Source organism: Tenrec ecaudatus, chromosome 1 (genome assembly GCF_050624435.1).
Source record: "Tenrec ecaudatus isolate mTenEca1 chromosome 1, mTenEca1.hap1, whole genome shotgun sequence".
In the NCBI taxonomy this organism is placed as follows: Eukaryota; Metazoa; Chordata; class Mammalia; order Afrosoricida; family Tenrecidae; genus Tenrec; species Tenrec ecaudatus.
Window position 1 is genome coordinate 117,862,747 of NC_134530.1, and position 27,203 is coordinate 117,889,949.

Here is a 27,203-nt window from a genome sequence, read left to right on the forward strand (position 1 = left end):
ATGGGATCGCTTAAGACGTCTCTCTTCATCTTGGCCCTTGATCTTCTAGTAGGGGTCCTGAGCAACTCCCTAATTCAGCTGAATAATAATGGCTATGAGGGAATTGTCATTGCCATTGACCCCAATGTGCCAGAAGATGAAACCCTCATTCAACAAATAAAGGTAAGTTAACCAGGCATCACCTTGTGACAGAGACAGCATGCGTCGTTATGAGCTGCCCACCATGCAGTTAGCAGATCAAAGCCTAACTCCCAGTGAAGCCAGGGTCCCTCTGGTGTTTGTTGCCTAAGGGTTATTTCATTGACAATTACTTTGTCCTGCACTAGGGCAGAGCTCTCTACGGTGTGCAATTATTTGTGAGATTCACAGATGGTGATTCCTGAGTCTGATTTTACAATTGGCACATCCTTGGTAGGATCCTCCCTTTATTCTTCTATTTGAAGACCCCTCTCTGTGACCCTAATATAGGATCCCCAACATGCAAAGTTCTGAGTTACCTACTCAGGAATCTCTGCCCTGAATTACCCTCCAGACAGGGAGCCCCCTCCCAGCTCTCGAGCAGCAGCATCACACTTGCTCCTGCTTCCATGGGAACAAGGAAGCTTGGGAAGAACATGCTTCCTGTCCTAGCAGAGATGCTTAACCGTTATAAATGGGAGATGATTAGAGAGGCTATTATCTATAAATATGAGATGATTAGAGAGCTTACTGTCAAGGACAGAGTATTCGTGAACAGATCTTTCAACAAACAGCAAAAACATAAGCGAGAAATACTTTACAAAAAGACCGCCCTGAAATCTGGTTGTCACATATCTGGGACCACGGTTGTGCCATGTCGATGAAAGGAAACCCAGAGCAGTACCTTCCTCGTAGGATTCTGTGAAGGTTCAATATTCAAAGCAAGAGCATGGAGGAGACTGGGGGAAGGGGAGGGAAAGCTCTGTGTACAGGTCTTCTAGAAGTCTAAAATTCTCTCAAATTAAAAACAAATGGAACTGTGGCTTGTTTCTGAGCAATGTTCCTGAGTGTAAGTCTAGACACGTGTAGGCCCCTCGCTGCTTTAAACAGGGTAAATGAAGAACGGCCGGTTTGGAGACAGAGCCACCATGAGGCAGTTTGGGAAGGGATAATTGAAAAGAAAGATGGGGGGCTAAGGGGGTTAGCTGTTAATCCAAACACAGATTGTCAGAGAGAGTTGTCGTTGCTTGAAGGGAAATCTGATCCATCTCTCAATAATCAGACACTTTGGGTGGATTGTTATCGTCTCCGCCTTTTGGAAAGAGCATCATCAGAAATGACACAATCCCTTAGAGAAAAGACAGGAAGAAGGGAATAAAGACGCGATTCCTGTATTGCTGTCCTGGGCTCCCAAGGCAATGGGGTTCCGGAACTGGCGGGCGGAGCTCACTGATGCTTGCTTCTGAGGATAATGTTGATGTGAACGTATTCCTAGGACTCTTTAGAGGTTTCCAATACATTAACCTCATTATTTTCCAGGTTTTCCTTATGAGAAATGTATTTATCGCCACAATTATTAAATTGGCTTTCAGGTATGAGTCATAAAGGAGTTGGATGTGAGATAAATGGGTTTCTCCCATTCCCCTGTCTTTAATTTGATACTTGAAGTTTAGGGGCAATCACATGTTCAGAGTCCCTGGATGAGTGATGGAGAAACAGTGCGTTCCTTCCCATTTGATCTTCCAAATTTGCACAACTGAAGGACCTTGACATGTTTCCTAGCCACCCTTCAACCATATTCAACAACCTTCTTTTTGTGGATGAGGTAGTTGTCATGTGTCCTTGTAAGGACAGAAGATTCTTAAATCTGCTCTCAAAATAGTCCCAAACATTCCCACCCAGAGGTACTCCCAAAGCAAGCCTGGGAAGCCCTTTCTAGGGTTGCTATGAGTCCGGATGGACTCAATTACAGAGGGGACATGCTAACATGCTGTGAGTCAGGACAAGAGGGCAACTAACAAGAACAACATATGCTCAATGGATGGCGAAAATGGTTAGGTGGGACTAACTGAAAGGTGGCCAGTTCAAGTCTACCTCTCAAACTCATTGCCATTGAGTCTATGCCAATAGCGACCCTATAGGACAGGGTAGAAGTGCCCCCTGTGAGCTGCCAAGACTGTAGCTCCACCAGAGCAGATAGACCCCTTGTGGTTTTTGAACTGCTGGCCTTCCGGTTAGCAGCCTATCGTGTAACTGCTAGGCCCCCAGGGCTTCTTGGCTCAGTGATCTATTTCCTAAAGTGTACAGTCTCTGCAAACCCTACGACGGGTAGCCATGAATCAGAATGCACTCCAAAGCAACGGAAACATGAACTTGACTCCAAGTACTGCCCATTATAATGTGGACTGCACACTACAATCACATTTACCTTATAGCTGAATAAGGATACAGCTAGATTAGATTATTTCAAAGGTATCTGCTGCCATGCTAAATGGTAGGATACTTCCTGTGGTCCACTTGGTTTGATGAAAGTGGCATTGACACGTACGTCCTCAAAGCAACCTTATGAGTGAGTTTAAAAAATACTTTTCCTTTTATAAGTGAGGTCAGGGGCTCAGGAGAGGTTCAGGAATTGCCCGACAGCCACAGTAAGCTGTGGTGTCTGACATGACCACCCCACTAACGATGCAGACTATGTGGTCCGTGCGCCCCTCAAAAAGGTAACTGTTGTTTTTAATAGAGCTATTTCTAAATTGCCCTTCCTATCTTGTTAAATATATGGCACTTGGAGGCATGAAAAACAGATGACGGGCGATTGAGCGAATTTTGAACCACAATTATGCTTGTGGTGTATGCTTCTTTTTTGTTTTTCTTTCCCTTTCTAGGACATGATAACCCAGGCATCTCCATACCTGTTTGAGGCGACAGAAAAACGATTCTATTTCAAAACGGTAGCCATTTTGATTCCTGAAAAGTGGAAGACAAAGCCTGAGTATGTGAGACCCAAGCTCGAAACGCTAAAAAATGTGAGATTATCAAGTTATTTCTTTTCAAATTAAATTCTCTCTTCTAGTCCACGTTTCATAAATAGAAATATTCTAGAACCAAGTGAAAGTATTTGAATTTGGTCAATTCATATAATGAAAATTTGTCATATTCTTACATTCCAGGCCGATGTTCTGGTTGCCGTCCCCAACCCCCCAGGTGACGATATGCCCTACACGGAGCAGATAGGAAATTGTGGAGAAAAGGGCGAAAAGATTTACTTCACTCCTGACTTCCTGGCAGGGAAAAAGCTGCTTGAGTATGGACCACAAGGTATGGTTACACGTGAAATAGTCGACTGTGCTTCTCATAGTTTTATGTTCAAAGTGGATCAACAATAACATTATTCTTGTCAAGGGCACACAAACTCAATAAACTAAAGTACCTTTATAGCATCTTTCATGGCATCGGATAACTTCAGAATAGTTTAATATTTATGTATCGATAGTCAATGATAAAATAAAATGATTACATGTTAAAATGCAGGATAGCATCGAGCCCAATTCTACAAGCTAAACCTTCATCTCATTTCAAATCCAGATATCAAGGAGGCTACTGGTCTGCCAGCAAAAGCAGTTATTTAAAGCCTGTTCTCCTTGCTGTTTCGAGAACTTTTTTCAGTTATGCATGACAAAAATAAGAAAAAAATGTGTTCTTTTTTCCTGAGGGAGATGTTAATGCCACTGATACCTTTTCATTTTGCTCACTTCGTAGCGAGGTTTACTGAGCACCGTCAGCCATGGTTGTGTCGAGGTTACTGATTGGACTGCGAACCTTAAGGTGAACAGTTCAAAATCACCAGCTGCTTTGAGGGGGAAGGACACGGTTTTCTACTTCCGGGAAAAGAGCCGCCTTTGGAACCCTGTGCGGCGGTTGGGCCCTCTCCTCTATGGTCAGCTATCAACCAGAGTCAACTAGATGGCAATGAGGTTGAAGGGTTTGGGGGTAATTTTCTTGAGTTCTATATCTTCCAAGAGTTTATAATCTAATGAGGAAGTTGGTGAAATAAATCACTCACCACCATTGAGTCGATGCCTACTCATAGCGACACTATAAGAACAGTCCGTTTGAGCTTTGAGACTGTAACTGCTTATGAGAGTAAAAAGCCAAGTCTCTTTCCTGCATGGTGGCAGGTGGTTTTGAGCTGCGGACCTTGTGGTTGGCAGCTCAACACAAAACCACTGTGCCACGAAAGCTCCCAGTCAGATAAATGGAGAGCTTTAAAACGGAATTAAGTTTCTGTCAATTGATCTTCCTGCTTGCAATTCAAGTGGGAGCCACCAGATGGTGAAGATGCATAGAGCTCTCAGACTTTTGAGTGCATTCGTCTTATAAATCTTATGAACATGCAGACTGAATCAGTATCTGGAGTGGGGCAGAACAGCAAGATATATGATTGTGGAGAGAAGCAGGCCCCAGATTCTGCCATATTAAGGAGCTGGTTTCCCCCCTGAGCTCCACAGGGGACCTGGAAACAGAGGGCTGTTGGGTGACTGTGGCAGTAATTCAGATGTGAAATGGGGACAACTCCAGTAAGTGGTGAGGATAGCGGTCAGACAGCCATGAATTGAAACAAAAAGGCAAAGGAGGCGTAGGCAAGGGCTGAGGTTTGATTAGATAGGAGCTGTGTGGGAGGAGGCCCCGTGGATGCTGCTGCCCCGATCGCCCAGTGAATGTCTGGCGCCCACCGCAGCCAGCCCTGACCTGCAACACTGCCGTTACATTGCCAGGTATGGTCGTTATCTGGTGTGCATGTCAGCAACAGGCCAGGAGCTCTATGAAGACATGGAAGTTATTTCGTCTTTCTCTAGCACTTACTAGATGTCCCCTGAGTATTTGATGAGAGTACAAGGAAGAAGATATTCTAGAATTATTGTGGTGAAAAGTGCACAACTAACTCTTCTTGGTATGATTGAATGACTGAATTGCATGACATTTGGATGAAGTACCAATAAAATTGTTAAAAAAGATATCTCATGAGCTAAAGTACCCACTTATGATGGTAGGACAAAAAAATTACTACTTGGATTCCAATTCATTCAGGCCTGGATTTGGGATCCAAAAAATGTGTTCAAACATGACTCTGTGACCAGCAAATGGCAGAAGTCAAGTTCAAACAGTGAGGTAATCAGCTCAGAGTTATTAGTTTGCCTTAAGAAGAAATGATCCAATCAAAACAGTGGCTTCTAGGGAATTTGCTGAGCCAGCTAATGAATGAGTCAGCTCAGAAGATTATGGCGCTGTTTTATAAGGATACCAAGCAAGTAATCTTGATAGATTTTCCTGAAGGATACAGGACATTCATGAGGACTTGTTATAAAGAAGTCTTTAGAGGATTAAAAACTCTATTGGTGAGAGGAAGGCCATGAAAATCGTGCCAAGGATTTTTTTTCTTCAAATGCTCATTCTTTCAGGGTAGCAAGGATTTTCCTATGAGAATTTTATTGAGAAAAATTACCCCATTCACCCTTCAGCCCTGATCTTGCCCTATTCAGACTTCTCTTTTTCTGCAAACGCAAAAACATTGAGAAGGAACAGGACTTGAGGCCTGACATGGTGTAGGTCAAAATGTGAAAAATTCTCCAGGGAAGGGTTAGAGGGATGGAAACAATACCTTCAGAAAGGAATAGACCTAGATGGAGAATATGTTGAGTAACAATAGCTTTACGTTTAGTATTTTGTTTAACAAATATTTCTATATTTTAAAAACTACCTTCATATAGATTTTACATATTAGATTTTTCTTCCTAAGAAAACCAAGCCTTGAATTTTTAAGTAAATACATCAAAGCATACTATATGTTCAGAACCATTGTTTTCTCCCATGTGTGAAAGTGATGTTATTTCCATTGTAACCATTGTACTGGTTCTCTGGTTCAGTGATTAGCTGTTAACAGCAAGGTTGGTGGTTAGAATCGACCAGATGCTCTGTGAGAGGAAGATGAAGCAGTTGGCCTCTATAAAGAAGACCATCTCAGAAGCCCTGTGGGCAGTTCTTCCCTGTACTATAGAGTCGCTAGAAGCAGGAACCAATGTTACAACAAAGGTTTTTGGTTTGGGGATTATAAATGAATGTTTGAAATATTTTCTCACAGGAAGGTCATTTGTCCATGAATGGGCTCATTTCCGATGGGGAGTATTTGATGAATACAATAAAGACGAAAAGTTCTACTTATCCAATGGAAAAAACAAACCAGTCATGTATGTATGTTTTGACTTAATGTTTCATAAACTATTTTAGACTGCAAACAATTATTTCTTTAATTGATTTACCTTTTAAAAATACCAAGCTTATATCTTATTTTTAAAATCTAGAATTCATTTTCTCTAGTACCCTCTTTAATTTTAGTGTACCAACCATAAGAAATAGTCAATGTCTCCTGGCTATGCAAACTTCAGGTTGAAACCAGAATCAACAACACAGAGTAAACTGGGTCTTCAGTGCCTCCAGGGCAGAATGATGGGAATGGGCTTCAAAAAAAGTCATGGGAAAATTCCAATATCTTCTCATTCCATTTTCCCACAAACTTGTTGAAGCCTTCTCATACCTGTGTGGATTTGTCGATGTGAGTAGAGCTGGAAGGGATGTGGAACTTACCAAATACTAAAATGAACCATGGCTCACCATGGGAACTAGGCCCAGTGTAGTGCTCATAGGAAACAAATGACACAATCGGATGTTGCTTTGGCCCCATGTTTTCAGGGGCCCGTTGTTGAAACCCAGCTCAATGTATATAATGCACGATAAGACGAGCATTAAAAATAAGGAACAGCTGAATTTATTGACCATATTGTATATATTGTCATTTAATTTTTGCTTAATCATCCTCATTTCACAGATAAGAAGGTGAAGGTTATGGTTACTAAGAAAGAAAAATAGTCTACTGAACTTTTATTATATGGCAAGAACTGGGCTAAGTTTTGAGGAAGCAAAATGAATGGGAAAGATTTCTGTCAAGGAAATACTTAAACATACTAACATTTTTTTTCTTATGTGGGACATGATTTTTTAAAATTCTTTATACTTATTTTTTTGTTTGTTTGCTATTCTCCAAATTCTGTAGAATGCTCATGTATTGGTTATATACTTTAAAAGTATAATAAAGGAAAGAAAACCATCCCATATATAATAGCTCCCAAACCCAAAACCAAGCTCAGTGCCATTGAGTTGATGCTGACACATGGAGACCCTGTGGGTCTGTTCCTGGCGGTTTTTGAGACTGTCGCTCTTAATGGGAGTAGAGATCTCTGACTCTCTCTCATAGAGTGCTTGGTGGTTCTGAACTGCAGACACTGCAGGTGGTAGAACCACTATGCCCCTAGGACACCTATAATAGCAATAGAACCTATGATAATAAAACCTGAGGGGAACATGTCCATAGAGCGCCTGGGCACTGGAACGGACTTGACAGCATGAAGTGAGCTCACCGGAACCATGCAAACTGTAGGGGCGAGCGAACTTGGGAGGGGGCAAGTAGAGGATCATGTTCCAGGAATGAGGAGCAAGGGTGAGTAGTGACTGGAGGCTCTGATCCCTATTAAATTGGACAGCCACATAAACCTGCTTGCGGAACCCTGGTGGTGGAGTGGGTTACATGCTGGCTTGTGCCCTGAAAGGACAGGAGTTCAAAACCACCCGTCACTCCTCAGGAGAAAGATGGGGCTTTCCACTCCCATAAAATTAGAGTCTTGGACAAACCACAGGGGCAGGTCTACCCTGTTCTACATGGTCACTATGAGTTAGCATCAACTTGATGGCAGTGAGGTTGGTTTGGTTTTGTTGTTGTTGCATGTTTGTTAGGGTTTTTGAACCTGATTCAACATGCCTGCTGCAGAGAAACAAACCCAGATTCCGTGCGTTCTGGAAGCTCCTCGGGTACTTTCCAGGAAACAGAAATGACTCTAAATAAAACTTAATAATTTTGATACTTGAAAAGGTATATTTATTTCTCAAATTATGAGTTGAAAATAAACACAAGGTCCTTTGTCAGGAACTGAACAGAGTTTAACAAACCTGAATTTGTTTCCAGGTGTTCGGGAGCTATCAAGGGTAAAAATCTCATACAGAAGTGTCAAGGCGGCAGCTGCATCACCAAAGATTGTAGGCCGGACAGGGTAACAGGGAAGTACGAAGAGGGGTGCGAGTTTGTACCCAACAAAGACCAGGTTGAGAAGGCTTCCATAATGTTCGACCAGAGTATTAAATCTGTAAGTACCACGCGCTCTCCTCACCCCTATCTGCTATAGGTCTGTGAATTTAGTAGGATTGTTGCCCAGTGCTCTGAGAGAGGATCGGAAATTAGGAGAACCATCCGTGGGGAGCTGATTCTCTGTGAGACCAGCTGTAATAGAAAATATATATAATATATAATAAGCTCAACACAGTGACTGCCCAGATGCAGTCAAGTGTACGAACAATCGTGAGCGTGACACAGGACTGCGCGGTCTGCGTAGTGTTCCCGTTCTGTTGTACACAGGGTCGCTAGGAGTCAGAGCTGACTCCATGACACCTAACAACTGCCGTTGAGTCGATTCTGCCTATTACAGGAGCAGGGCTGTTGGTGAGCTTGAACTCCCAACCTTGTGGTTAGAGACTCAGAAGCAAACTCACTGCCCTTGAGTCAATTCTGAACCAGAGGGACCCTGTAAGACAGAGTAGAACTGTCGGTGTGGCTTTCTAAGGTTGTAAATTTTGGGGGGAGTAAGAAGCTTCATCTCTGCCCCACCCCACCCACCCTTACCCCCAAAGCGCACCTGATGGTTTCACACCTCTGGCCTTAAGATGAGCGGCCCAACAAGTCACCCACTGTGCTACGACTCACTCCACAGAGCCATGACGGCTCCTGCCTCACCCTCTTCCTCCGACCCAGCCTTTCAATCCACATTTTAACTCCTTCATTCCCTCCCACTAGTTTTTAGTCTACGTGCTCAGAACTATTTTGGACATCCTGAGAGGCACATAGCAAAAAATTCTGAGTTAAAAAATATTTACCCAAGATTTCGATCTTTTGATGAGACTATAAATAAGGACATGGTCAGTAGCCCTTAACTGAACTTTCTAAGAGCTCTTTTGAGCCCTGTCTAATTGTTTTTGGTTGTTAGCTGAGATGTTCAGGTTTGTTTGTTTTTAATTTATTTATTTATTTAACATTTTATTAGGGACTCATACAACTCTTATGACAATCCACACATATACATACATCAATTGTATAAAGCACACCTGTACATTCTTTGCCCTAATCATTTTAGAAGCATTTGCTCTCCACTTAAACCCTTTGCATCAGGTCCTCTTTTCCCCCTCCCTCCCCGCTCTCCCCTTCCTCATGAGCCTTTGATAATTTATACATTGTTATTTTGTCATATCTTGCCCTATCTGGAGTCTCCCTTCCCCCCTTCTCTGCCGTCCATCCCCCAGGGAGGAGGTCACATGTAGATCCTTGTAATCGGTTCCCCCTTTCCAGCCCACTCACCCTCCACTCTCCCAGAGTGCTTGTGTCCTTAGGGAATTTATAGTATGTATAGTTATAATGACTTCAAATAATTTTAAAATCACCTTTTAATGGTTTTGTTTATGACTAACTGGTCCTAGAGAGTGAGTTTGACTTAATTGTCCTTGTTAATGCTAGATAGACATACCTCAGAATATTTGCACAAAATAAGATTAAAACTATCAGTTAATTGACTTATTGGGAGTCTCTCTTATCTTCTAGTTTCTTTATATAAACCTATGTTTAACTTTTGCGATTGAAAAACAAACAAACAACCACCACCATGAAGTAAATGCTGAATCAGCGACCCCTGTGGGTTTCTGAGGCTGCAGCTCTTCGTGGAGTCGAAAGCCCCTGCCTTTCTCCCCCGAGCTGGTGGCACTTTCGAACGACAGCCGACACGTGAGCTCTACAGCACCACGGCTCCTCCCCAAGGAGGACCAGCCAAGGAAAGAACTTGACCAAGTCCTAACAGTGGGCTGTAATGTTTAAATGTTGATATGTCCTGGCTCACTAGTCCCATTCCTTCATCGGGCATTGCCACAGTGTACCCTCAGAACTCTTCAGAAACATCTAGGAAGGGCCACGATGATGGATTTTGAATTAGTCATGGAGCTAACTTTTATGTACAGTCGAGGAGGGCTGACACACTCGTTTCTCGGGTTCCCTTCCTGAGCAGTCCACACAGACAAGGTGGAACTAGGAGCAAAGTAAGTGGCCTGGGCAGAAAAAGGGAAAAGACGGGCTCCCATCTGGAACCCTGGCATCTCGCATCTTTGACTGAATAGTCATACTGTACACTCCCTGAAGGGGGCGCTCCTGCCCGTGCCTCTTTATTTCAGCCCCCCAAAATGCACACGAGCTCTGGCTACTCTGCGTTAGAATTAGCACGATGGCAGTGGGTTTGGGTTTTTGTTGTTGTTTTATAAACACATAAAAAAGAGAAAATACCCAGCATGCTGTGACCATGAGCATATCTACAGTTATTTAATTTTGCATGATAATTATTCTCCTTGCACAGGTAAGAAAACTATGGCAAAGACAGGTTAAGGTTACTTTAAGAAATGTATATGAGCTTTTATTATGTGTCAAACACTGGGCTAGTTTTGAGGAAGCAAAAAGGAATGGGAAAGGTTTCTGCCATAGTTGGATTTACAGTCAATAAATGTACTATAAAGTTACAGGGACTTTATTAAAGATTCTGCAGGGCGCCCTGAAGGCACACAGCTTGGAATAACAGTTCTCTGGAGGAAGGGGAGAAAAAGAGAGAACTTTTGATTATTGGTTTTTAACTCTTGTGCTGCTCCCAGGATCTCCCTTTGCACTAACCGTTTTGCGCTGGTCTCTGCATCATTGCAGACTGCCTTTCCCTTCGCCCAAGTGAGTATCTGTTTACCCTCCGGTTAGTGATCGAGGCTTCCTTCCCCTGCCATCCCTGGGAAGCTTCGAAGAATGATTCTTTCCATGGGTAACCCTTTTCTAAACTTTTTCAAGTAGTGGACTCATATGACATTTGTTTTGGGGGACTATATTCACTCTGTGTAATAGCCTCGAGGTCCATCCATGATATGAGGTGTTACACATATTCCTCACCATGTTTTAATATGGCATAGCCATGTTCCAGTGCATGCCTGTATGCAACATTGTTTTCCATTCATTTCCTGGTGGAATTTAGGAACAACATGTGCTTCATGAGGGATATAAAACAGTCTGGCAAGTCTGGGAACTTGGAGGGAGGTTTAATTAGAGAATTGGAATGCACAGTAAATACAATTAAAATCTCAGCCATTTCCCTTGCTATGTGAACAAGTCTGGGCTTCAGTATGTGAGTACAAAACAAAAAAACCCACCAAGGCAGCAGGAGGAGAATCAGCATCAGCCCAAGGCCAATTCCTGTGAGGTCAAGGTCAAACACGACTCCATCCTTCCTTAAATGCCACCAACTGCCCCACCCACAGTACTCTACTTCTCAGCTGGATTTGATCACCCATTGCCATAGCCACACAAAACTTCCAGAGAATATTCACAATGTATACTATTCACCTCGATCATTTTATGGACAATTGCAGGTGGTTGAATTCTGTACAGAAAAAAATCACAACAAAGAAGCTCCAAACCAGCAAAACCAAAAGTGCAATCTCCGGAGCGTGTGGGAAGTGATCCGGGACTCGGACGACTTTCAGAAGACGACGCCTATGAACACACAGCCACCTACGCCCACCTTCTCATTGCTGCAGATCGGACAGAGAATTGTGTGTTTAGTACTTGATAAGTCTGGAAGCATGGCGGTACGTTCCACGAGGCTCATTCTTCTGGGTACTGCTTCCAATAAGCACACAGATAGGTAACCTTATGGTACAATAGGCCAGAAGTTGGAACTGGCTGGGAATAAACACAACCCCAGAATATTTACAACAGCAGTTCATCAAAAAAATCTGCCTCCACTTTATTCATGATTCAGCATCAACTATTTCATAAGCCAATTCAATTATCTTTCAATATGGTTATCTAATGCAGGGGTCCTCAGACTTTTTACACAGGGTGCCAGTTCACTGTCCCTCAGACCGTTGGAGGGCCAGGCTATAGTTTAAAAAAACTATGAACAAATTCCTATGCACATTGCAAAGCAGTCGGCTGCTAAGCGGGACAGGCAACGATGGCAAAAACACCTGGTGGGCCGGATAAATGTCCTCAGTGGGCCACATGTGGCCCGCGGGCCATAGTTTCAGGACCCCTGATCTAATGTGTTACAGAAGCTGATTTTTAAAATATTTTACTAGCAATACAACCCCAATACCTCTACATAGGTCTCTAGAGCTATTAGGAGTTCCTGGGAGGTACAGAGCTGCCAACTGAACTGTTGGCAGTTCAGCTCCACCCAGATGCACATCAGAAGACAGACAAACCTCGTGATCTGCTTCTGAAAGATCACAGCCATACGCAGTTCCCCCTGAAACACATGTCTCCATGTGTGGTAATCTAATCATCACAATGGAGCTATTAAGCACTATGCTAATGGTTGCCCATTTGGGCTGATCTTTTGCTATCTATATACAAAGGCCCTAAAATTCCACACAAAGTTGCTGTTAATTATGAAAAAGAAATATTCCCCCAGACAAGGATATCAAGTAAGCCCGTGATCCTTTATAGACACTGAGTGGACCACTACCAAATCCCCTCTAGCCTGTTCTGTTGTCACGCCTGGCCAGCTCAAAGCCATCTGCTTTCTTCTGTGTCTCCAATCAGAGCGGCGACCGCCTGAACCGACTGAAGCAAGCGGGCAAGCTTTTCCTGCTGCAGACGGTTGAGCAGGGGTCCTGGGTTGGGATGGTGGCGTTTGACAGCGCTGCCTACGTCACAAGCGAGCTCCGGCAAATCCAGAGCAGCGCGGACAGAGATGCGCTCATCGCCAGCTTACCCACAGTGGCTGCAGGAGGCACTTCCATCTGCTCCGGCCTTCGATCGGCGTTTACCGTAAGCCTTGCTCCCCTCTCCTGGCTTGCCAATGGGGACGGATGCCTTCTTCCCAGAGGAATGTTCATTCTTGGCTTTTCCCTCCATGTTTAGTGTTTAATTTTAACATTATTATTTTTTAAATGTACCCCACAAGGGCAGATAAATGGTGCATGTGATGCAAACGTTAGAGAGCTCCAAAGCTTTTTAACCTAACTTGTTCGTCTGTTTGTGGTTTCAAGCATCTGCTCATTCAGGCTTTTCTGTGTGCATGCATGCCTGCATTCAAAGTGTGCATGGCGTGCCTTCACATGCCAAATACGAGGATGGACAATGAGGAAACCAGCAGGGTAAAATGCACGTCTCTCTTGTCCCAGAAGGCACCATGTCATTGAAGGAGGAACAGTAATTACAAAACAAAATAACTTACTGCCATCAAGTGGGTTCCAATTCACAGGGGTTCTATCAACAGGGTAGAAGCACCCGTGTGGGTTTCTGAGACTGTCCATCTTTACATTAGCAGAAAGCCTTGTTTTTCTCCCTCGGATAGGTTAGTGGATTTGAACAGCTGACCTTGTGGTCAGTCACACAAATAAGTCTATACGACACCCTCTAGTGAGTACATATGAAGGAAAAGAGCATAGGGTTATTTATAGAGGAGAAGGTGCCTTCTTGTGGCAATGAGAAGCTATGAGTCATGGTCATACTTAGGGACGACTGGTCATCCTACACTGGCATGTCAGACATCTTTCTGAGCAAGCATCTGGGTTGCTAATTGAAGCCTCAGGAACTACAGACTGTGGCTGCATTGATTCCAAAGAGCTCGTCTGAACATGTCACCCCTCTACTTGAGATCGCTGTCTCCTTGTTATCAATAAAATTAAGGGGGGAGTGGGGACAGAAATCCCCCATACAATATTTAAAGTCTTCCATACCATAGCTTTTATGAGCCTTCGTGGCGATGTGGGGTGAGATTTGGACTGCAACTGCAAGGTTGGTGGTTCAAATCATCAGCAGTTCCTCCAGAGAAAAGATGGAGTTAGCTGCCCCAAAACCGATTGAAAGGATCAGAAACCTTATATGAGGCCATCACGAATCGGCTTCATGGCAGTGGGTTTGGTTCTTTGGGTTATGGCACCAAATTCAAATAGGAGAGAGTCTGTTCTAGGTGTCCTATGATTAGTAAGTGGAATACTCATCCTTCAGAGCTTTTATGCCTTTGCCAGGCAAGCTCCTCATCCAGAATCTCCGTGGCTCCTTATATAGAGACATAGGTGTCGATGCTGTTGTTTGGTTCCATCCAGTAGAGGTCCACTCACAGCAAGTCCATGCAGAACTTTTCCCATAAGGCTATGGAGGCTATAATTTTTGTGAGAACAGATCACCAACTCTTTCTACCAACTAACTGCTCGGTAGAATGAATTACCAACATTTTGATTAGCAACTGAGCGCTTAAACTTTGCCCCACCAGGACTCTATGCATAGATAAATAGAAATATATTTATATATATTTATGAGGGGGCTTCAAAAAGTTCCTGGACATGGACTTGAAAAGACCATGGAATTTTTTTTCATGGAATTTTGAGACTCTCTCAGATGCCTTAAGATTTATAGGTTATTCTGTCTTAAATTCTAATAATGGGTCCACATTTTTTCATGGTTTTCACTTAGGCAAAGTTCTTTATCTGTAAGAACTTATCTTTTTACCCCTGAATAATATCTTTTATATTAGAGGTTCTCAATAAATACTTCTTAAATGAAGCTACTTATTTGATTTGATAATAATGCCTTGTGTTTAATCACCCCAACATATAGAACATGATCAAAGAGCCTCATGACAAAGACAAGAGGCTAATCAGAAGTTATCTAAGGGCTCAGAACATTCACTGTGACTTTGGCACTAATGCCCCCTCTGTCTGCTTGTGTACACAACACACATTGGTGGGGCAGTTCCAGATTCCCAAGCAAAACCCATCAGAACATGGAGTTTCCAGTTTGCTATTTGATGTGAATTCAACCATTTCCTCACATTCTCTCTGTCCCTGTGGCCCTTTGACTGCATATGACAGCTTGGTTCCGAAAGGTAGCTTCTATTCCGTGCACAGCCCGCTGCATAGCCCTTCTCCAGATGTCTTTGTCCATCTCGGTGGCCTCTGCCACACACCCAAATTCTGATGAGAGAAGCAAACGGGCCATGGAGTTCCTGCTTGGTCCCACCAAAGTGCTGCCATGCACAGTCCTGGGGTGGATGACTGGGGTCAGATGGTGTCATAGTAGAGAGAGAACTCTTGGCTCAGCCTTTTCTACTCCAAAGGGTGAGAGACGGAGTGTAAGAGGTACTCTATGAATTTAGAAAGTTCCAATCAATTCTGGATGTGAGATTAGGGGAGGTGGTGTGGGTTAGGCTAATGAGATAAAAGGTCTTTCGTCCTACATTGTCCTCGAGACCCCTGCTAGTTTCTTCTGCAGGAACCTAGTCAGGTCTGTCATGATCTCCTTGCTGTGGCCACTAGAATCTGGCTTGTTCTTTTGGTTTGATCAAGTCCCTGTGGTCCTTCTAAGGGTGACTCAGCCAAATTGGACTCTCACTATTGGAAGAGAGGCTAAAGCTCCACCACATTTTCCACCGAATCCCCAGCCTGATTGTCCAACCTTTAGCCTCCATTGCAAGGTACTTTGCAATTCCCCCTAAACATCCTTTGGGGACTTCTGGGTGTTCTCTGTGACCATGACAGTGATGGAAGTAAGGGCAAAGGAACATTTCTCTGGACTCCTGTCCTGCAGCCTGGTCAGACCAAGGCCAGGGTCATGACTGACAGATTTCTTTCACTCCTTTACACTTCAGTGGTTACAGTCTTGCTCTCTTGCCATGCCACCACAGGCTATCTATGAGGCAGCTTCCTTTCAGAGTTCCAACAGGGAATACGGCAGGAAACGCCTCTGCTTACTTCCATCTCGGTCTACGTAGCACATGTCCTCTTTCTGAGATTCTGGTCCAGACAGAGGAGGCTGCATATACTCCTTAGGCGGCTGTTTCCCTCCCCGCGGGGTCTTGTTTTGCCTTTTAAAAAAAATTTTTATTGGAAGCTAGAAGGAGTGGAATTCATCTCTCTCTTCTTCAACAGTTACCACTAATCTTTTATTGAGTTCTCCGTGTGTGTGTGTGTGTGTGTGTGTGTGAGAGAGAGAGAGAGAGAGAGAGAGAGAGAGAGAGAGAGAGAGCTATAAGTATATCCAACCTTGGCAGAAGGACTCTTTTCTCGTCACCATGCAGAAAAGCTATCATGTGAGCTCAGATGTACATATCGCAGGATAAACAGGAACTGGGCGTTAATGGAAACAAGCATGTGCTGCTTTAGTCAGAGAGATATTGAGTCTCTTAACAATGCATTCGCCTGAATACTGACCAGTCAGACCAATGCTAGCCGTAGACAACTAGGATGGTCTTACTGGTGTATATCACACAAAGCAAAATCTGTCTTGTGTCTAATATTCCCCTCTATGTGAGGATGTTTTATGAAGGCACCCGGGAAACTTTGAACACCTGACAAGGACAGGGTTCAGAAAGACCAGAAAAACTATCTTTGGCTCTTCCTCAGTATTATCCTGTCCTGGAACTGCCCTGCATCCCACGTTACAGAGCCCTCTCTGCATCCAGCTTCCCAAAAGAAAGCCCATTGCCTGTCAAGTTCCCGGGGTGCAGCTGGTTCAAACGGTATCATTTGGAGACAGAGAGGTTATACTTTGCCTGGAACTTTTGTCTGTTCCACTAGCTATCTCCTCTGATTCACTGCCAGTGTCATTTTCTCAACCGCTTTGGCCACCCTTCGTCTGAAAACTCACACCTGACTGTGCCCTTAGGTGATCAGAAGAAAATACCCGACGGATGGATCTGAAATTGTGCTGCTGACCGACGGGGAAGACAACACTATAAGTACATGCTTTAACGAGGTGAAGCAGAGTGGGGCCATCATTCACACCGTTGCCCTGGGACCCTCTGCAGCCAAAGAACTGGAGGAACTGTCCAAAATGACAGGTGAAGGATGATCCGCTGAATCCCAAAGAATAGTCTCTCCCCTGGACTGGAAGTTTCGGGTGCTGGGAGTAAGGGGAAGGGTGAGGTTGGCCACAGATTGAGAGACTATGATGGATAACTAACTACCTTTACCTCCAAATAGCCATCAGATTTGACTCTACCCATTTTTTAAGACCTTGGTTCTAGAAGCCCTGGTGGCAGTAGTGGTTATAAGTTGGGCTACCAACTGTAAGGTAAGCAGTTCGAAACCACCAGCCACTCCAAGGGAGAAAGATGGGGCTTTCTACTCCTGTGAAGAATTACAGTCTCAGAAACTCACCTACAGGCAAATCACCTATAGTTTCCTACCTTACCCTATAGGGTCGCCATCAATGTGGTGAGTTGGTCCTAGGAGGGAGGGAGAAGATGGGACCTGCTAGCAAGGCAAACATAGAGAAGATGGGACCAGCAAGGCAATGTAGGAGGGACTCAGACCCTCTTCCCTGATAAGAACGCAGGGCAGGAGCAGGGGGCGGGGGTGGGTGGGTAGGTGTATCTCATAAGTTAACCAGGAACCACTGGCAGCCAACCATGAGACACAGGGCAGAGAAATGACAAGGCACTCAGTAATACGAATATTTGTATTATTACGAAGCGCAATGTTCACCGGAGAACATACAATGGTCAACAGAGAAGGGAGCCATTGGCTTAATGAGGAAGGAGAAGGGTAGAGAGGGTGACAGCTGATCTGGGCCTTTATTTTATTTTATTTTTGAGTCATTTTATTTGGGGCACTTACAGTTCTTATAACATTCCATACATCAATTGTATCAAACATATTTGTACATACATAGCCATCATCATTTCCAAAACATTTTCTACTTGAGTCCTTGGTATCAGCTTCTCTTTTTCCCTCTCCGTGCCCCACCCTTGCACTCGTGAATCTTTGATCAATTATCTATTGTTTTAAGTATTTTGTACCTTACACTGTCCACTGTCTCCTTTCACCCCCATTTCTGTTATTTGTCCCATTTCTGGGGGGTGGAAGGGGAGCTATATATCCAACCTTGTGATGGGTTTCCCCTTTCTCCCCTTGCCCCTCCCTGACCGTGTGAGCTGGGCCTTTACGGGGAAGTCCCAAGGAAAGGCCAGGGAGCCTGGACAGCAGCCATCAGTGTGCTTCTGCGACTGGAGCCTAGGGTGGGGCTGGCAAAGAGCCGAGTGAGGAAAGGTCGAAAGGGGCAGAAGTTTACCCTGAAATTGGGAAATACAAGGCAGCTTCTCCTGCACGCATTCGTTTACAGTGCTTCTAGCTCTCATCTACAAGCATGGGGTTACAATAGGTTGCATGTCCATTATTACGCAGACGTGCCTTGGAGCCGGCTAACGGGGCAGGAGTGTCTGCTCCCAGCACGGCTGTGTCCTGGCCCGGCTTCCTGCTGCGGACGCAGCTCAAGAGAGGGCGTCTCGGGCGTGTGATTCATAGAAAGGGGAAGACAAGGGCAGGCTAGGGCAAGAGGAAGGATCTGAATTCAGATATGGACTCAGAGGCCACGGAAAACCCGTGACTTCGTGGAGGGAAGGGGATGGGCGGAGATTTCATCAGGAATTGCATCTCAAATTCACAGACTGTCCATCTTGAGTCAACGACTGGCCCTGTGGACCCCGGTGTTCTCGCAGTCGACTATGGGGGCGGGGGCGGGGAAGAGAGGACACATCCTCAATCTAGATGAGGAAATTTCTCTGAAAAAGGAAGCATCCGTAGGTGATTAGCTGCCAACAATTCCAGCAATTGAGTGGTTCTCAACCTTCCTAATGCCGCCACCCTGTTCCTCATGGTGTGGTGGCCAATCATACAATTATTTTCGTTGGCTACTGTGATGAATGGGGCGACCTCTGTGAAAGGGCCGTTTGACCTCCGCAAAGCAGTTGGAGAGAGATGCAGGCACCTGGCCCTGGGCGGCTATCAACCCGGCACTTCGATGCAGCCTTAGCACCGGCTGGCTTGGCATCGTTCAGCGTGCCTGCACATGCTCGCCCTGAATTCCGCCTATTCTAACCGGCCCAGACTGCCAGGTGCTTTATCATTTTATCATGACTACACATTGTTACTTTCTCTAGCCGCCCCTTTCTCAGCTGTTATTCCTGGGTCTTAGTTATACATCTTCCAATCTGCTGCCTCTCATTTGGGGAGAAACCCCAAAGCCCATCTCTCTCAAATAAGGAAATATCAATAGGCTTGGGGGCAGGCTTCACAGATTTACCTTACCTGAAAACACATGCCATCCATGACAATAAATGTGTCTTGCCAGACATTCATGGCTGCTTTGCAGATAGTCAAAATGGACAGACAGCTGAGACGTTGTTGTGGCTATTATTTCAATATTTTCCTTCTATGGGTTAATCGAGTCCCTGTTTGAATTGTCTCTATTAATACTTTAATAATGCAGTGGCGTGCTTCTTTCCTATTCGGCTCTCGCATAAGTAGGCTCTGCTGATGCTGTGGGCTAACAAAGGCGATGATTCGAATCCACCCAACACTGCTTGGAAGAAAGACAAGACTGTCTTCTCCCTCAGGGATTTCTCATCTTGGAAACAACTCTGAGTCAAAAGCTACTTAATGGCAGTCTGGTTTTGTTTTTTAACCTCAATGATAGCTACACTTTGTCAGATTGTTGCTTTCTAGAAAATAACTTCCGCTAATATACTTGCATTGTAGGAGGCTTGCAGACGTATGCTTCGGATCAAGCGCAGAACAACGGCCTCATAGACGCTTTCGGAGCCCTGTCGTCAGGAAATGGTGCCCTCTCCCAGCGCTCCATCCAGGTCTGAGTTCTTACTCTGTGGCTTTTTCATGATTGTAAATTACCAAAGCCAAGAAAGAGAATATCGTGGTTAGAAACCCCAAGCTCTACACTCTTCCAGTAGTGGATAAAATCAGAAGGTTTGGGTCTGATGAGACATTGTCCTTAAAATTCGGGGAAATCCATGTTTACTTAAATGGCAATAATACTGAGTGACTCCTTCATACAAATCGACAGTATAGATATAGTGACTCCAATACATGTATACATATGTATATAGCGACTCCCAAACTTCTTTTCCAGCAAGTGTTAACGAGTGCCCACAGAATAGATCAGCTCCGTTATAATTTTTCTGCACATGTGTTCAGAGGATACTTGCTCTATTTTTCCATAACCTCAACCCCCTATTATTTGCCAAGATTTTCACATAATAGGCTTAAAGTACTTGGTATTGTGACCAGCTTATTTGTAAATTTAGGCATCGTATGTGTAAATTCGGCCTGCCATGAACTTGATGACCTTGGATAAAGCATATAATCTCTTTGGGCCTCAGTTTCTCAGCCAGATAGCAATCAGAAAATCTCTTCTGGGTTTAAAGCCCAAGAAAACTAAGTTGTCTTTTAAAATTTGGGGACTATTTTTAAAAAGACAACTTTTTTTAAGATGCTTTTATAACAATTTCTCTCTTTTACTGACTTGGCTGTATGAGTGAAAATCACAAATGACAAAGTTAAAGCTGGAAATGAACAAAATCATGAGAGGTTGGGAGCAAGACCGGGAGCGGGGCAGCACCGCAGCCAATGACGGAAGCAGGTGGCAACCAGGACAGGCTGAAAGAGCCCAGGTGATGGAAACTGCATTTTCCTGAGGGTAAATAGTTGTTTTCTTAATAGCTCGAGAGTAAAGGGTTGGCCCTCAAAACTAACCAGTGGATGAACGGCACAGTGATTGTGGACAGCACCGTGGGAAAGGACACTTTGTTTCTTGTCACCTGGACAACACAGCCTCCTCACATCCTCCTCTGGGACCCCAGTGGAAAGAAACAAGGTGGCTTTGTGGTGGACTCCCAGTCCAAAATGGCTTACCTCCAAATCTCAGGCACTGCTGAGGTATGGAATCGCTTTCTTGGTTTCGTATAACTTGACAACATAAAATACAGTTTTATGGGACTGTTGTAGCTTTTTAACTGCTGCTAGTTGCTGAGATGATAGGATTCAATCAAACAGAGAAACAGGGAAAATACTCATCCAGGAGAAATTATTAAGAATGATGGGGTAACAAGAGAAATGAAATTAGTACAACTCCTCTTGATGTGGCTGAGGTACTGAATTTTTGATATGGGAATTCTATGCCAATAAAAAGGTTTTTTAAAAGAAAAAATAAATAAACAACAAAAAACTTAAAAATCAAGAGATTGGTGATATTCTATACAGGTAGAAAAGGGAACACTTTTACCTTTCACGATCATCATGTAAAATGGTTCCTGAAGCTGTAAGGTCAAGAAAGCGATTTCTTCTACCTCAAGAATCCATCAATTTGATCCTACTTTTGAGAACCAATGATATAGTAAAGATACAGGTTTCAGTCTTCATTTTTATAACTAGAGTTTTCTTGCCCTTAAGAAGGATGTAGGAAGTGCAGCCGCACCAAAGTCTCCCTGGACTGTCAGAGTATAAAAATGCCCACCTCTTCTTAGATAGGCTGCAAACATGGCTGCAGCGGGCAGGCTTTTTCTACAGGTGATATTGAAGGATAGTTACTGACAAGAAGTGTCTCTATTTGTTTCGGTCAGATTGGTACTTGGAAGTACAGTCTGCAAGCAAGCTCCCAAACCCTGACTTTGACAGTGACTTCTCGCCCATCAAGTGCTACCATCCCTCCAATCACGGTCACCTCCAAGATGAACAAAGACACAGGCAAATTCCCCAGCCCTATGGTGGTTTATGCAAACATTCGCCAAGGAGCCAGGCCCATCCTCAGAGCCACTGTCACAGCCCTCATTGAATCAGCGAATGGGAAAACAGTCAGCTTGGAATTATTGGACAATGGAGCAGGTAACCACCCCCCATAATTGGAAAAAAGGCCTTTCTTTTTCAAGAAGCAACTAGGAAAATACAAGTTGTTGAAATAGAAGACTGTCTTTGTTTATTCCAAAATGCATTAGAGGCTCAAGTCTTTGAGACCTAAAGGCTCTAGGGAGGTTTCCAGAAGTTATTCCACATCCAATTAGTAGTTATCTTGTATTCAATCCTCAATATCTCTCTCTCTGTCTTTATTTTTCCTTCACCACACTACCGCCACACTATTGTTAGCACTATGAGGCCTGTGACAGAGACCCATGACAGGGTCTCTAATTTTATGGAGAAAAACAACTCTTCAGGAAAATTGAACATATATGCATGAAACCACAATTGCAAAGCAGAGATCAATAAGTAAAAGAAAATATTCTTCATTCTTAACATAGTCAGATTCTTTTTAAGATAATACTATGTTTCTCTTCCCTTTGCTGTGAAAATTTTTAACCCACAGGAGAATTGGAAATATACAAATACCCAGGTCTCTTTGAAGTATTTATCAAGTTTTAATTTCCCTTTCAAGGTGCTGATGCTACTAAGAATGATGGTGTCTACTCAAGGTATTTTACGGCTTATGATACAAATGGAAGGTACAGTTTAAAAGTACGGGCTCTGGGAGGAGTAAATGCAGCCAGACAGGTGCCCAATGGCGCCTGGCACATACCTGCCCGGATTGAGAATGGTAAGTAATCTGTAATAAAAGACCCAGCTTGAACAAAAGGCTTAGGATCAAGAAGGAATCATCAAACATCTGCGCTAGAACAGTGCAGGGCTTAGATCAGTGTTGCCCACCTTTGACACCATTGACATTTTGAGTCTGATCATTCTTTGCTGGGGGAAGGACTCTCCTCGCCTGGTAGAAAGTTCAGCAGCATCCCTTATCTGTGTTCGCTCTGCCAGTAGCAGCCCTGCGGCCATGATCATCCGAATCCTCTCCATTCATCATTCAAGGTGCCCTAGAAAGCAAAATCACCCACAGTGCACAGCCAAGAGATCACACATTCTTTGGGGCTGCCGTGTTTCAAATCTCCGTCATCCACCAACTTAATTATTTTGGAAGTCTCTTTAGGCTTCTCCTTAGTTGTAAAAAAAATAGCGGTAACTATCTCGTAGAATGGTTATGAGGAATAAACACGATATATATCTGATAAGTTGTTCCTAGTATAGACGAATGTTTTTTATTTTTCAAAATAAATTTTAAAACATTTTGTAATGAAACTCTTTCCACTGATAGGACTGGTATGCCCATAGAGTCAAAAGGAATCATTTAGCACTTGTTTACCTGTATCAGTATCATTATCAGACATCTCTATATTCCTCTCTCCTTTTGTGTCTCCTACTTAGAGCAAGGAAAATAGTGGGTGAGCATAATCCTAGCCATCACACTGCACCCACATGGACAAGGAGACCTCAAAAAGTTTATGAATATATTTCATTCGCTTTTCATTCCATTTTTCCAGGAACTTTAAAAACATTGTTATTGGGAATGAGGTGAAGGTTTACACAGCAGATCATCGGCTTACATTCCACAGCCCATGGACATTTTGTTCCAACTTATCCATTGCCATGCAGTCCATGTGCCCTCACTTAGTCTACTTTCCCCCTGACTTTCTTGTTTCTATTCCTTCTTTGCTAACCCTCTGAGTTTTGCCACTGGGGACATCCTGCTCTTTTGACCTTACATGGTTGATGACTTCGCTGCAGGGGTGGGTTCAGGTCCGGACATAAAGGGTGACTAAGTCAGAATCCTAGGGGGTCCCACGTGTTTCTTCACAACCAGTCAGCCTGGTCTCTTTTGTGATGTTGAGTTTTGTCCTTCATTTTTATCCCACTCGATCCGAGACCTTCTCATCTGATCCTTTGCAGAGCAGCTAGGGCTGGTAGTTTGGCAGCATTTAGTTCATTTTAAAGCCCCCTAATATGCAGGTAGGAAATATTTTCTCCAAGGAATCAATAAGAACGCACCAATTTTTGTTATAAACCCTTGCCCTGCACTAGAGTGGGGATTGGGGTCAAGACTGAGTTTTCCTGTGTCCCCTCAATATCTCCTCTGCCCTGGGCAGCTTGTTTTCCTGAGGTCGGTGTCTAATAAGGAGAACAGCACCCACAACATACCCCCCTCGTTCCCCGTGACTTGGGTGTGTGTTCAGCGAAGGGAGGGCTTTCCGGGATGTGCTGCTCTGGAGCAGAAGTCACCGTGGGAGCAATGCTTTAAAAGACACCCATGCTTCCGGATGCTTCCACGTGCGCTTCACCTTCTTTCATTCGTATCGGCCTTTCTCTGACTTGGGAGAAGGAGGAAAGGCTTAGTGGCTGTGTCTAACATTGCTTTGTGGCTGTTTTACTTATAGAGGCACCGTTAATGCTCCTAGAATCTCATTTTACCGTGAAGGAAATCGAGGCTAGGAAGGTTTGGGGTCGATTTAGCTCAGAGCGATAGCGCCACTCCTCATTGAGAAGTCATATGCCATTTTCTACCCCTGGCGTGCTGGTGGTGAACGCTGGCCCACAACCTGTCAGAGCACCCACTTCATCTTGGCCCCAGAATAGGTTAATGAGGACAATAGTCAATCTTTCTTTAAAAAGAAAAATTTTAAGTGCTAAAGAAATAGAGCTTAAGAGAGAGTAGATTCTAAAACATGTCATGTTAGATTAATACTTATTGAAAAGAGAGTCTGGAAACTCCAAATAATGAGCCCTTTTTTAACCCTAGATCTAATTTTAGGAAAACTTGTAATAAGGATGCAACAAATTGGTATAAGAACATAGTTCTTTTTTATCACTTTACTGGGGGCTCTTACAGATCTTATCACAATCTATGCATCCATCCGTTGTGTCAAGCACATTTGTACAAATGTTGCCATGGTTATTTTCAAAAACATCTTCTTTCTACTTGAAAGCTTGGTATCAGCACACTTTCCTCCTCTCCCCCCTCCCTCGTGAACCCTTGATAATTTATAAATTAACGTTTTTTTCATGTCTACAACAACCACTGTCTCCTTCCACCCACTTTTCTGTTGTTCGCCCCCCTGAGGGAGGGGGTTATATGTCGATCCTTGTGATCGATTTCCTCTTTAATAGGAGTCACTCAAAGCATAAAAATTTCAAACTCCGATTATAAAACATTTGATAAGCCACTGCAATCCAGTAAGAAAGATAAAACACAAATGTGGAAAGTCTGGACAGTTTTTGACCAGATATTGGAGAAGGTTAGTATCAGGATGGACAAGCAGGATACTGGGATAGGGAGAGGGTGGATTCCAAGACAAATGTCCTGAGAAGAATCTCCCACAGCCAGTTCTATTGAATACCCAGGAGACGGATGTTTGGTGGCCAACCTTGCTTCTCTTTATTTTTGTCCCCACCCATTCAACCTGATTTGGCATCTTGCCATTCAAAGTGTAAATGAGCATTTGTGTGGGAGGCAGGGAAGGAGAGGAGAGGAGTCTGTAGGAAGAGGCTATAGCTACCCATGTAATCAATTGTTTGTCTGTTTAATGCAGGTAAAATTAAATGGAATCCACCAAGACCTGAAAACAATAAGAAAGAGCTTGAAGGCAAACAAGTGTGTTTCAGCAGAACATCCTCTGGGGGGTCATTTGTGGCCTCTGGGGTTCCAGCGTCTCCCACATCGGATCTTTTCCCACCATGTAAAATCACCGACCTGAAGGCAAATATCCAAGGGGAAAGGCTCATTAATCTGACATGGACAGCTCCTGGGGATGATTACGACCATGGGAGAGGTAAGCCCAGTACGGTGTGGACCCAGTAAAGGAGTTGACCAGCAAAGCACATAAATGGAAGGGAATGAGACAGGCCGGCGTGTGGTTAAGCATCAGCTTTCATATTTGAGAATTACAGTTCGTGTCAAAGGCAGAAAAGATCTTGAAAGTTCTCTAAAACGCAAGTCAGAGATTTTAAAATGAGATATTTGCACTTTGAAAACCTTTAGGGCTAAAATAGTCCACTATGAAGACAAAAGCTCGTTTTTTGTTTTGTTTTGTTCCAAAATTTTGCCAACCGATGCTTTAATAAGTTTTGTATATCCAGGAGCCCGGCAGGGGCTTTCCGGTAACCATTTTACTGTTAACCTCAAGGGCAAGGGTTCAATTCACCACTTGATTGAATCATCATAGGGGTGAGGGCATGAGGCTGTCTACTCCCTTAAAAACTTACGAATCCTTAGAACCAAATAAAAGGTTATTATGAGATGAAAATGCTTTAAGGAGCCTTGGTGACATAGTGGTTACATGTTAGGCTGCTAATTTGTCCGTTATGCAGTGTTGCTGAAGGAGGCCCGGGTGTTATAGTGGTTGCATGTTGGGCTAAGATCCACAAGGTTGGCAGTTCAAAACCACCAGCCACTCCTCAGGGGAAAGAGGAGGCATTCTACTCCCATAAAAGTTACCATCCTGGAAATGCAGAGTCAGAGTTGAGTCCTTGGGTCATAGAGCCAGATTTGACTCTATGGCAGTTAGTTCCCACTTATATTCAGTAGTGGCTTCTGAGGAAGGGCTGGAATATCTATAGGTAGAGCAATGCTTTGCAAGTAACCTCAGGCCCCACCAGACTTTGTCTCTCTAAGGGTGGTCCTCCAATGAGCAGCCTAGACATCACCTGGGAAGTTGTTAGATATGTGGAACTTTAGGCCCCATCCCAGACCTACTGTGTAGTTTAAGATCCCGGAGTGATTCGTGTGTACATTTCAGCAGCACCAGAAATTCCCTATAAGTAATAAAAAAATTTTTATAAACCATTGATCTCAACCATGACTTCTGCCCAGGAAAGTTTACCAAGGCTTTAAATCATGCCTGTTCTATGTCTCTGTCAGGAAGTACAAATAGAGACTGCCGAAAAGATGTTAACACTTATGAATATGGACCACTGATTACATGTATTCGTTAAAATCTTGTGGGTGGGGTATAACTTCTAGCAGAATTATATTTGAAGATTTGAGAATTACAGTTTGTATTTTGTTTTTAGCTCACAGGTATATTATTCGAATAAGTACCAGTATTCTTGATCTGAGAGACAAGTTTGACAATTCTCTTCAAGTAAATACTACTGACCTGATCCCAAAGGAAGCCAACTCCAAAGAAGTCTTCATGTTTCAGCCAGAAAACATCACCTTCGAGAATGGCACGGATCTCTTCATGGCAGTTCAGGCTGTTGATGAGGTCAATCTGAAGTCAGAAATATCCAACATTGCACAAGTATCTTTGTTCATTCCTCTACCGACTCCTCCAGAGACACCTCGTCCTTCTGTCCCCTGTCCTGATATTAGTATCAATAGCACAATCCCAGGCATTCATATTCTGAAAATTGTGTGGAAGTGGTTAGGAGAATTGCAGATAGGCTTAAACTGA

The 27,203-nt window shown here is 43.7% G+C and overlaps 1 protein-coding gene across 1 annotated transcript; it reads left to right on the forward strand.

Moving 5' to 3' along the window:
• CLCA1 (chloride channel accessory 1) lies at positions 1-27,203 on the forward strand. The gene is made up of 14 exons (XM_075540208.1): positions 1-162; positions 2,844-2,984; positions 3,129-3,276; positions 6,098-6,203; positions 8,033-8,210; positions 11,560-11,778; positions 12,737-12,964; positions 16,805-16,979; positions 19,678-19,784; positions 20,656-20,871; positions 21,555-21,816; positions 22,361-22,519; positions 25,341-25,580; positions 26,821-27,203. Exons 1-14 carry the CDS (start codon positions 1-3, stop codon positions 27,201-27,203), a joined length of 2,724 nt encoding a protein of 907 aa, XP_075396323.1.